The sequence below is a fragment of the Tyto alba genome, unplaced genomic scaffold (genome assembly GCF_018691265.1).
Source record: "Tyto alba isolate M040663 unplaced genomic scaffold, T.alba_DEE_v4.0 Super-Scaffold_2, whole genome shotgun sequence".
NCBI lineage: Eukaryota > Metazoa > Chordata > Aves > Strigiformes > Tytonidae > Tyto > Tyto alba.
Genome location: NW_024881282.1, coordinates 77,418,009 through 77,430,471, shown reverse-complemented (window position 1 = coordinate 77,430,471; position 12,463 = coordinate 77,418,009). Strand labels below are relative to the sequence as shown.

Sequence of the window (12,463 nt, the reverse complement as noted above, 5' to 3'; positions counted from 1 at the left end):
ACCTTCAGTGTTAAAAAAGCTGACAGGCAGCAGAATCACAAAAACCAAGAAAATAAAAATTTTCCACAGTGACAAAAGGCAACCTCGTTACTATGAAAAATTAACAAAAATATCTTTCCTAATGCAATTTCCCTCCTTCTCCACTAATCTTGAGAATAATTATTGAGGATCATAGCCAGAAAAGGAAGATAAAGGAAAAAAATACTAATAACCATTTAACTGCCAATATTTTACTTTTTTTTTAATTGAAAGAATCAAAAAATTAGCCAAATTTAATCTCCAACAAAACTTAAAGAGGCTATTTCACCAATTTTCAATTATTGGTGTGTGAATAAAGTCATCCAAACTTTTCTGGCCTAGAAGTATGCCAAATAAAGGAATTTTTAAATATAAGGATGGATTATATAAAGCATAACAACTATCACTGCTTTGGTCACTTATATTTTCCAGCTTTAAATTGTTCTTCATCTCTATCCTGAGTTATATCCTGGGCCTTGAACAAGGCCTTATAAACCCTTTTTTAATAACGAAGAATTTCAGAGCTCTGACTCTTCTTTCTAAAGAGGTGAAATAAGAATGAATGCACCGTTTCATTTAGATGTAATGTGGTATAAAACTCTGCTGCAAATACAAAAGATATAAAAGACCTGATTCTGAGTAGAACAGCAGAGAAATTCTTTAAGGAAAAAGTTTTTTAGATTTTGGATTCATCCTACCGATTTTGAGAGTAAGAAAATAGTAAGAAAACTCAACATAATACAGTCTTTGGTAAATGCTTAAGGATCAAAAACATCCAAAATAAAATTAAAAAGAAAAAAAAAAAAGAAAAAAACAACCCCTCAAAAAACAACCAACAACTCCATTTATCTACTGGGCATGAAATACATAATTGTGTCGATCACTAACTACCAAGAATTCATTTAAATCTCATACTAGGTGGCTTGGAAATCCCATCTCTCTTTTGGGCACATTCTCACAGTAACTAAGTGAAAGCCTGGGTCTGGGATTTGTGCCACAAAAGCCACATCCCCTGTTAGAAATGCCATGTCAGTTGATACATTTCTAGAAAAAGTAAAACATTAATATGTTTTGGAAAACACTGAGAAAAGCATTAAAAAGACTGAAGTGAATCAGATCAAGCACTGATCAGCATCCTGCCACCAACAGCATCTAATTCTCACCTTACCTACGTTCTCACAGCACACAAACATTTAAACTAGAGATCCCCTGAATCTGTTGTTTTGTCTAGTCTGCTCCTTGCATCCAGTCTCTCCTTGCATCCAGCATCCTTTGACCAACAGCTGCACAAGTCTGCTCCCAGATACACAGAGAATATTTCCTTCCATATGTTCCAAAACCAGGTCCTAAAACCTTTGCAGTCCCTTATTCTTATACCGAGATGCAGTCGATAACTGACTTAAGCTCTCTGTATCTCTATACCATATCTCTGAACTTCTGTTGCTCTGTCAGATTTGAGTCCTTGCTGACTCCATCAGTCCTCTCATGGGAAGTGCTACATACTTTTTTTGAGATGAGGGGACCACACACTGTTAAAGGTGTGCTGGTCAGGAGAATTACTCAGCTGACTAGAAGAAATACTCCATCTCAGCTTCTAGGCTGGCTAGATTAAACAGAATTTAAGCTTCATTTTAAGAAATGCTCCTTGGCACCCAGGAATCAATAGGGTAAATGATCAGAATTCAATGTGTAGTAGAATGAGGCGGCAAGGTCTTAAAGCATCACTATATGCAAAAACCTCAACTGTTTCTCATAATAGTCCTGAATTTACCTGACTGCAGAGGAAAGGTGTAGAGGCACTGAAAGATACAGTTTAAGTTTACTGTCTGATGATCCAGCTATTCCCTCAACTGATGGGGATCTCTGCATGTCGAATCAGTATCAGTTACTCAATCATGGTGGGAAGGGTGTGTGGGTTGAAGGAAATTTATCTGAGGGGGCAGAAAATACTTCTAAATTTGCCAGTCATTCCTGGGGAATAGTTTTACATGACCACTCTATTTTGGACTAAATGAAGAAATTGATTCTCTGATGAAGAAACCAAAATACTGTTGTTACTTTACTTCTGAACCCAAGAACAACAAATCGGCAGCATCTCTTTTAAGAACTTTGTCAGAACAGCAGAATGTATAACAAGATCCAAATAACTGAAAGCTGAAGCTAGACAAATTTACTTTAAAAGTACTTTACACATCAGCAGAAGTGATTAAGCATTGAAAGTTCAAGCCAAGAGAGGTGGAGAGGCAAGTCATGAATTTGGTTTTTGTAGTGTCAGGACTGGCTTCCTCACAGCAAGCCCAGTTTAGTCAATTGTAAGTGATATACTGTCAATTTTAGTATAAAAACATATAAGGAACACTAGATCTAACTGATTTTACTTGTTCATAAAATCCAAAACTAAAATAAATAAACTTTTTCAAGTGTTAAATTTATCACTTTTATTTGGCATTCAGGTAACCCTTACTTAAGTTTTGGACTATAGAAGTGTTTAGTCTGAAGGAAAATGAGACATTTCTGGAGCAAGAATTAAGCTCCCAGACAACTGAAAGAACACAACGGCTTGCTTCCCAAACTATGACAGGTCTCTGAGTTTGAAAGAACATAAGAACATAATTGCCTCAGCAGAGGCAATTTAGGATCAAATGTGTCTTCCTGAGAACTGCAACAACTGCTTTGTTAATAATAATAATAACAACACTAACAACAAGTTTAAAAAAGCCCTAAGAATGTCCATGCTCTATCTCCAGATGAGTCAAAGTAAGATGATTTTTCTTCTGTAGAATTCTAGAAATGAGAAGTAATAAAAAAATTCATGTTCTCTCACCATGAAGAAATATCTTCTACCCATCAAATAAACTTAGCTGACAAAGTTCCATTAAAAAAAAAAAAAAGCTAAAGAGTTCAAGTGTACAACTGACTTAAATATTTGAATTACATTAAATGAAATCTATATCTTGAATTCACTTAATATGAACTTATGTAACAATTTCTCTCCATCTTCCAAAACGATTCTTCTATGACAGTAAGTAAAGACGACATTGAGTATAATCTAGTTTTAATTTGAAATGCTAACTACAGACAGTTTTTAAGAGGAATTATTTCTGTGGAAGAATACAAATCCTCTAGCAGCTTATTATTAGCAATAGATATTGACACTCAAAACAGACAACAAAATTGCACAATTTATTTTCCAAGTGTTCATTCATCCTGTCCATCCCAAAGTACCTTCTTTCATGTTGCTTACAGACTGCTAAACAATAAAACTTTTTGTATATAATAATAACAATTCATAATGCACAATGGTAGCAACATAACAGATTGTAGTGTATGAGCAAGTAACATTTCTGTGAAAGAGTTACAGAGCAGATTTAAACCCAAGCATGCTGTACTGCCCACAGAAGTAACACAAGAGACTCAACAAGCCATCTATTCTGCTTCTTAGTTATAGATAATATGGTAATACTATTTTAATTCTTACCTTCAATAACTTAGTAGCAAGTTTTAAAACATTGTTCACTAGTGTCAGTTCATCCTTCTTATTAGGCTTTTTCTCCATTTTCAAGTACAAGTTTATCTGATTTAAATAAAATATGAGTATCATCACTTATTAAGAATTTAAAGGAATTCATTTGGAAATATTTAATAATAAAATTAAGTGATTAGTCAGAAGCCATATGATAGAACAGCATAACATTTCTTCAAGCAAGCAAATTTTTTGGTTCCTTTTTAATATTTAAGAAAAATACTGGCTCAGTACCATGGGAAAATACAATGTTTTATGATATAACAAAATGCATTTGACACCATTATATCAACAACTTTAAAGTTTAGTGTAATCTACAAATTAGGCAAGAAAAAACACCACATATGTAAGGTTTGCATAATTTTTTTTTTCCTCCTTCAACAATAGCCGGAGGTTTGTCAATTCATTTCCAGAAGGTTTTTATACTATTATGCAGAATTTACAAGGCTTAATGTCCCTAAAAGTTATTGAATAGACTGAAATGAGAAAACATAATTATACTAAAGTGTAATTTCTTTTAAAAGATTTTAGTATAATTGAGTACTTCACGAGCACCTTGAGTGCAGAAAATCAATCCTTCCATTGCCTTGAAATAGTTGAAAAATTATTAAACTCTTTATTGCAGTAGAAGAACAATATATCGATCATTTTAAAAGTTCTGTGATCCAGACTTTTTTAGGTCATTGTTTCTGACAAAGTTTAGTTAAGAATACAAATAAGCTCTCTTTTTTGGCCTTCTACTGCTTTTGAAACACCAGCTTTCATTCTCAAATGACCTATGTTCGATATCCTAGACCAGGCAAAGTTTAGTTGTTTTTTTTTTTTTTTATTGCATAACAAAAGCAAATCAAAGGAAAAATACCTTGAAAAGAGGTGAACTTTTTATTTTAGGATGACAACCTTCAACAAAATAAAGAATGAACAATTTATCAATATGCTGAAGTAGTCCGTCATATGACAGCGACTTTTACCAAGCTATAAAAGTGAAGTTGCAGAAAGGAAGTGGTGGTATATGTTGCTATGATATATTTAACCACCTTGTTGTAAGGTGGTTATTGAAGTAAGAGCCACAGACATCTAAACAAAGTAACTGAATATTATCAATCTCCCTAAAAAGGTCACTGTTTCTTATACAAGTTAAAAATCAAAAACTATGCCTAACATATTCCAAGGCATATTAAGCTCCTGAACTATCAATTTCATTTTGAAGTAAACTATGCTTTTAGAGGCAAAGAGATTCCAGTCTTGAAACATAAAATTACTGATTTTAATAATTCAAGTGCTTATAAACAGGAATAAACTAAGAATAAAGGCTCTATTTAGCAGCTCTGAAAAAGTGATAATAAATCGTAGGAAGGTTCTCTTTTAACAGTTACTATGATTTAATTAATTTATTCAATAACAAGCTTTTAATAACAAACTTTGAATCAGGAAGGGAGTTTGCATGTATATATGCACAGCTATCTACCATATCTATTCCAAGACTTTAAATTGGCAAGACAACAACTTTGATCAGACCAGACATTGTATTTTACTCAACAAGGAACTGCTGAGGCACTTAATTTACAAGACCAATTAAAAACACTTTTAGAAGGACTCGAAAAATTACAAGCAAACAGCATACAGTCAAAAAATCCCTTGATGTAAAATGATTGATCTTTTACTTTCCCATCATGACTCCTAATAGTGAAATTCATAGGTTGAATATAAAGCACACAGAAGTTGCTGGAACGTTGCTGACAGAAAGTAGAATTTTCAATTTCATCTTCTCTGCAAAGCATTGAAATTGAATCTGGCGGTTGAGGCTTGTTTGTCCTTTTGGGGTTTTTTTGTTTGTTTTAAAGCATCATTCTCTTCTCAGTAAGCCTAATAACACTAGTGTGCGATTTTCAAGAACACAAGTTCAGATGTGCTTTTTTAGATCCATTGAGTGTCAGTCAATTGTTCAGGCTTGACCTCTCATGAAGGACTAAAATGTCAGACTCTCATGAGTGTCTCAAGAACACTACAAATATGCTGTGGTATCCACTAGTGTGTGTATACCCAGGGTGACGTGTATCCTTTTCATTTTCTGAGAAACAATTATGAATTCTATTTTGGTTTTCATTTCATAAAGCTCTCAGGCGCTTTTGAGGGAAATGACTTATAACAGGATAAGCTGGATTCAATACAAAACTAAGTGTCTGGTGACATAGCACTTTCTGAATTTTTTTTTTTTTAAGTTCTGAGGACAGAGAGAGAGTGCTTCTTTCAGTGTCTATGCTGGTTTAAAATGTTCACACACTGACTCTCTTGAAGAGGATAGTATTGAAACCTATGAAATCAAAACAAAGGCTTGACATTCTCTGTCTCTCTCTCTCTCCCGCCTCGGTCTCTGCATTTTTTCCCAATCCTTATCCTAAACATTCCCTCCATTTTCATTCCAGAAACAGAGGACAAGCTTCACTGGGACATTAGGCTATTCATACTTTGAGGATCAACAGAACAATGCAAAGCTCTCTGGGCTTAGGAACTCTGAAAGATTTCACACTGGTGAGAAACACAGCTTTGAGGACAAGGTAAACAGACATCCTGTCTTCTCAGTGTCTAGCCTCGTCATCTTTAGTAAAGATAGAATTAATTCTCACTGAGCAAAAATATGTACGCAGTCATTTAATACCATCTGTCATAAGCTTCACATCCTGACTTTGGGAGACTCGGTTTGGAAGATTTTATTCTCCAATTGAATACATTTCCTGTAGGAAACCTGTGAAGATTTCTTGAACAGCCTATCTACCTTGCTCTGAATGGTGTGTTTGGCACCAGTGTGAAACCACTCTGAGGAGAAAGAGATTGCTTCTTACCCAACACTAACTAAACCTGCTTAGCTCAGAAAACTATCAGCAGTGCCAGGCAGAGCAGAGAGGGAAGTTTGCAGTAACACTGACTAGAACATTTGTGAGAAAAGTACGTAGACTCAAAGTCAAGCTTGACAGAGGACAACGTTTCCAAGGAGTCTAGAGGAGACTATATGTAATCCACACAACCTGGCAGCCAAAATTAATGGACTGGAAACAGTGACCCACTTTGTAGAGGGTAAGATTGTTTTCAAATCTTTTACTGTCCCATCCAACACTTTGAGAGTTTGGGTTTCTTTTTTCCTGTTTACAAGATACTTTTTATATTTGTGTTTTGTTAGATCTTTAATTATATCAAATGACACATACTGATCTCTATAAGCCCACTTAGTTAAAGAGAAATTGGCATATGGCCATCTCAATGTTCCATATAACTTTTAAATAAAGTCACACACTTCTCACAGAAATTGAACGTCAGGTTGTAGAGTGTTGTTTAGCTACACCAATAATTAACTCCCTAATCCAGAAGATTTCAATATATCTAAAACGCACACCTGAGACGTACCAGATGAATGACTTGTTTAGATATAAAAATATAGGTCCATACAAATTCTCACCTGCTCAGTAAGTAATATTGAGGTATTGCTGTACTTTTTACTAGTTTCAGATCCAAGAGTAACAAATCTTAAGAGAAAAAGAGTTAGTGAAATACACCAAATTACAAGTTCCCAATTGTAGTGACAATCAAGGAAGATCTCATGCATGTGAAGCAGCTGAAAATAAAAGAGAAAAATAAAAATTTAATTCAAATAAATAATTACATTACAACATAAGAAAATAATTACATATCTCCCCAGCTCCAAAAAAAATTTTCCCATAATAAGTAAATGGATTGGTTTTAGGCATAAAGGATTTTTGAATCATAATTTAAAATAAAAATTCTGTCGAAGGTATGAGGTTTGAGAAAAGATATGCTCTGAAAAAGCTCAGTCGGGATTTAGACACACCTTTTTTTTATATCCCTAAAGCAACAGGAAAAAAAAAATATACACTCTCAGGCAATTTTAAACTCGTGTTCAAACTTGTAAAGGCACTATACAGAATAAAAACCAAAATATACTCTCAAATGTACTGAGTTATATAGAAAATTGAATCCAAGCAGAGTTACTGCTAAATTACATTCTTATTCAAAAATTTATAGTTAGCTAACAGGAAAACACATTATTCCTAACTAGGGAAGAAAGTGGAAAAAAAATACAAAAGAAGCCATTCAGAAGCTTCCCTGTATTCTGAAACAAAAGCTCAAGGAAAAATCTTAAGCAGTAAAAAAATGGTTTTAAATATAAATTTGCTTACTAAAAGATATTCCACTAGAGGGCAGGCTAATATAGCCAACAATCGTTTCTCACAAAAAAACATCAACAAAGGTTTACCCCAACTGTCTCTGCAAAAGTGTCTTTTGATGCAAAATGTTAGGAAAAAACCCAATTGTGTTCCAAAATCCAAAATGGAAAATAAAAGAGGACACAAAATTAAAAAATAATAATAATAATAATATCATGTTAGGAATTATGCTATCAGTAAGTTTCTTTAGCTCCTATAGAATAAAATTCTAAAGTACATAAAATGAACAATACAAAATGAAGCTTAATCTGCTGAAAAGCTGTATCAGCTGTTACTGATTTTTCACTGTGGTTTTAAACTTAATAGGAATCATCATGCAAAAGGCATTCAAAATTATTTTCAAAACTATTTAAGCCATAGCTTTTTCTATAGAAGATTTCCTCACCTGTGCACAACAGATAAACACAACTGAGATAGTCAATAGGAAGGCAGATGAAACTATTACATCGACTGAGCGTTGAGGACCTCGACGCTGAAAATATAGGATATGCATATATATGTGAGTGAAAACCTATCCAAATCAGCACTGATATTTAGCATATCCAGTTAGGTTCACACCTTGAACCTATGTTTCATCATGGCTTGCAATCTGGCAATCTAAATTCCAAACACCATATTAGATCCTAGTAATTAGATCCTAATAATTTTCCCCAACATTTGACACTTTTGAGATTCAGATAGACAGGGGTCATCTTGTCTAGACCAGGCTTTTGCCAAGAAAGGTTGGACCAGATGATCCTTGAGATCCCTTCCAACCTAATATTCTATGAATATGACTACATTTGAATACCCTAAAGGCATGTGACTAATTCAGATGCAAGCATTTAAAGATAATTATGAGAAAAGAAAATATTTACCACTTGTTCAGTCAGCTCCTTCATGATGTGAAGCAACTTTCATTTAGGCAGCATTCACTGACATAACAAATTTGATACGGCACTGGGCTTTAACCCCAAGTATCAAACCAATGCTAACAAAAGATTTTTGGACACCAGATCACAACAGGATATCAAAATATGATTTCACATGGTTGATATTTTCCATTACTTGCCTCTTTTTGACACACAAAAATTGTAGCTGTAAATCACTGTCCCATTTTGGTAGGTACAATAATATAATTCTCTCCCCTAGAACAAGAAGGAAAACTGGGGAACACACACACTTGTCTAGAAACTGGGGACACACCAAAAAAACAACACCGAGTTAGATAATACAGATCCTTTCACAAAGAATCATCAAAATGCCCTGGCTTGAAAAGATCATTCGAGACATATAAGCAGATTACTCAAATATGAGCTGAACATACAACAGAGGGATCAGAATGTCTTACAGATAATACTTGGGCAAAATTTCTAGCTTCACCCAGCACATATACACTCACAGCACAAATATGCACATAAACGATCTTGCTTCATAAATTCCTTCTGTGTTAATGACACTAACTGGTGCAGCTCTTCCAATAACAATAAGGTATTGTCTGTATTATACTACAAGTGGTCATTTTTACCGAACATAATCACCCAAGAGACTTTTCTGCTAGCATTTGTAAGACAAGACTTCAACTCTGAATACACTCATACTTTACTCCAAAGTAAAAACTAGACATTTACTTTCTCACAATCTGGCTGCATGCAGATACTGCTGGCCCAGAGTCACTAAAACAAAGTGTATTCGGCACATGTGCACCAATAGGGTTAAGTGCATAGGACAAAAAACTTCAGACTAGAATACCAACCTGCCATCAACAGCATATGAGATATTTTATATTAAAGTGGTAGCAAAAATATGTATTATTTTACCTTCAGATAGGACCTGAGAGAAAGCCACATTTTTATATTCTGTACTTTCTTCAAGCGAAAATGAGGAACCTCCGATTTTCTTGCCCTTCTGGCAGATGTTAAATGACCAAAAAGTTTAGCAAAAAGTAGCCTCTGCAGAGAATAAAAAAAAAAAAACTTTAACTGTTAATTTCATTTGCAAGGGCACTCAAAAGAAAATGGAGAAAATGCTTTATTTACTATGGCAAAGTAATGTACAGTTTATCAGTGTAAATTAAAATAAGTTAATATGGTGCAGAAATTAGGAGACACATTGAAAAATTTTAAAAGACTTCATATTCTGGTAAACAAAATTCAGCTATACTTTGAATTCCTTTCTTGAAATTTCAGACAACAGATCTGCTAAGCTCTTAAAATTTGGACGATCAAACCTGCCAATCATTTGCCTTAGAGAGTGCCTGTAGCACAGAAGCTCCTTCCAACAGAAAAGACTATTAGAAGCAGGTTAGTTCTATTCTACAGTATTAAATCACATATTTTGACTATAATTTGAGAAAAGACAGCATAAAAATTTTTCCTTTGCAGACCAGTAAGTATACTCTGCAGCTAGTAATGGATATTGATACGCTCTTAAAAGTTTGAATTGCAATATCAAGCAATAAATTAACAAGTACATTACTTCAGATATCAGCTCTCACAGCCTCCAGCCATGGGACTGATCTACAAGCAAAACAGGCAGGGCTCTTGGCTAGAATCTGGACTGAACTGTTTTGAATTAAACTGGAGGTTTTGAATGAAACACACTGGTAGAACAAACTGGAAATGTAGAGTTCTTTTATTGAAACTCCTTCTCCTTTGGGAAAATAAAACAAACTGAAACATGTCTAACAGTTGGGTTAATGCATTGAGCCCGAAACCTGAAATAAAAGATTAAAAAGTTTTCCCTCAGAAATGCTCTCCAGGAAAAAAGGTTCAGCTACAGAGACTGTACAGACACTTCAGTCCATTGCAACTGAGTCATCTCCTAAACTGTAAACCCACTGAAGTATTTGTCATCATTGATCAATGAATTATAGTATGCTGAAGAAAACAAGTTTAAAATATCCACAAAGTCAAAAAACCACAAACATTAAACCTTGTTTTGCTTTGGATAAAGCCTTTTCCTTTGCTATTTGTACCTGTTTATATGTCCTCTCTGCTACACATAGCAGAAAAAAGAAAATCCACACAAGAGACACACGGACCACAAAACTTATAACCACCATTGACAGAACCAGAATGTCTCCATTTGATCCAAATGCAGTCATACAAAGTTCAGTGGCAGAATGTGTAGCCAGTTGTTCCAAATCTTTAGCTTGGGAAAGTCGAAAGACAAATGGCATTAAACCCAAGATTAAAGATATGACATTTCCAAAAATCTGATAGCCAATTCCTGGTATATAGCTGTTCACCTAAAAAAAAGAAAACAATGTATGTTTTTAATTTTTGAATTAATTTGGAACTAAGGCAATGAATAAATTATTAATGTTACTGTCTTGCTATCACAAAGAACAGTTTATAACCTAATATGAAACCTTCAGCCAAGCATCTTCACAATTTAGTATTATGAAAAAGGAAGTCCACAAAGAGCGCTTAATGCACAGCAGCCAACTATGACAAATCATTTAAAAACCCAACAACATAACATTGCAGACTCTAGTTTATATTCTTCCATTAAAAATTCATTCAGTGTTGAATTAGCAAAATGTGCCAATCGGACTGTGCTGCTTACATCCTGTATGTTGCTCCTATTTGTGTTTTGCTTTTAGGTTGTATGTTTTTTAAAGGGATCAAAGTGTTCACAGTGCAGACAGGACTGGAGTTCTATTGTGCTGGCTATGGCTTTGTTTAAGTTCACTTCTGCTGTGGATTTCACCCAAAATGTATCATCTCTGAGTCAGGTACAGAGACCTGAACTACATTTGTGAATACATTGCTTTTTAACAAGTTGGAGATGGTAAGTATCAACTTGCCAGAATTAATGATAGTTTTCTTAAACTGTGCTAGTATTTTAGGTTCAACTCTACAAAATGTTTATGTTGTCTACATTGAAAAAGAGTACAGCATCAATTAAATCCTTTTCCACTGTTTCCTGAAGAGGAGTACTAGAAAAAAAAAGAAGGGAGGACTAGTGAGACATCTCACTCATCCTGTTAAATATTTGTTTCCTAAAGCAGAAAGCTTTCTTTTCCAATCTTAGCTTTAGCATCCAAATACTCAGGTCTGTATATTCCTAACCCAACATGTTAATTATTCATTGGAATCAATGAGATAAATAAAAATATTCACACTGTATGTCACTTTGTAACAATAAACCAGAAGTTGGCTATGTTAGTAAGCACCTAACAATGCAAACATGTTTTATTATCCCAATACTTAAAATCTGGTAGCCTTTTTATCTGTTAGTAATGAGTAAATCAGAGTGATGTAAGCTATGGAACAATAATGTCAATAACAGATACTTTTAAAAAGAGAAAAAAAAACAAACAAACAAAAACAGAAACATAAACCAAGTTTATTTTTGGTAGCTTTCAGACTCCTAAATACAGTATTTGAATAAAGTAAAAAGAATACTCACTCTGTTCATTATCATACCACTGATTTCAAGCACAGACATATCTGCTTTCTTGCAGTCATTACCCTCCCATACAATTGCACTTATTTTTTCTAGTCCTGGATTCAAACTGTGGATCCAAGGCAAATGACTCTGGGGAAGATAAGGAATATATTCCATCAGAGATAAAAATCTACTGTCATGTCAATATGCCTTTGTCAGCAATATGCTGACAAAAAAATGCTTTAGACTGACACAATTATTGATATATAGCATTTACTTCTACTATATGTTAGCCACATTCCTCAAA

General features: G+C 34.1%; 1 protein-coding gene across 1 annotated transcript in view; it reads right to left on the bottom strand.

The window, feature by feature from the left end:
- PHTF2 (putative homeodomain transcription factor 2) overlaps positions 1-12,463 on the bottom strand; it is a 68,938-nt gene that overhangs the window by 3,561 nt on the left and 52,914 nt on the right. The window contains exons 11-16 of the mRNA XM_032996290.2: positions 12,178-12,306; positions 10,739-11,011; positions 9,582-9,713; positions 8,168-8,254; positions 6,996-7,151; positions 3,497-3,592 (exon numbers count right to left, since the gene is read on the bottom strand). Of these exons, the coding sequence (XP_032852181.1) occupies positions 3,497-3,592; positions 6,996-7,151; positions 8,168-8,254; positions 9,582-9,713; positions 10,739-11,011; positions 12,178-12,306 (873 nt within the window). The remainder of the gene's footprint in view (positions 1-3,496; positions 3,593-6,995; positions 7,152-8,167; positions 8,255-9,581; positions 9,714-10,738; positions 11,012-12,177; positions 12,307-12,463) is intronic.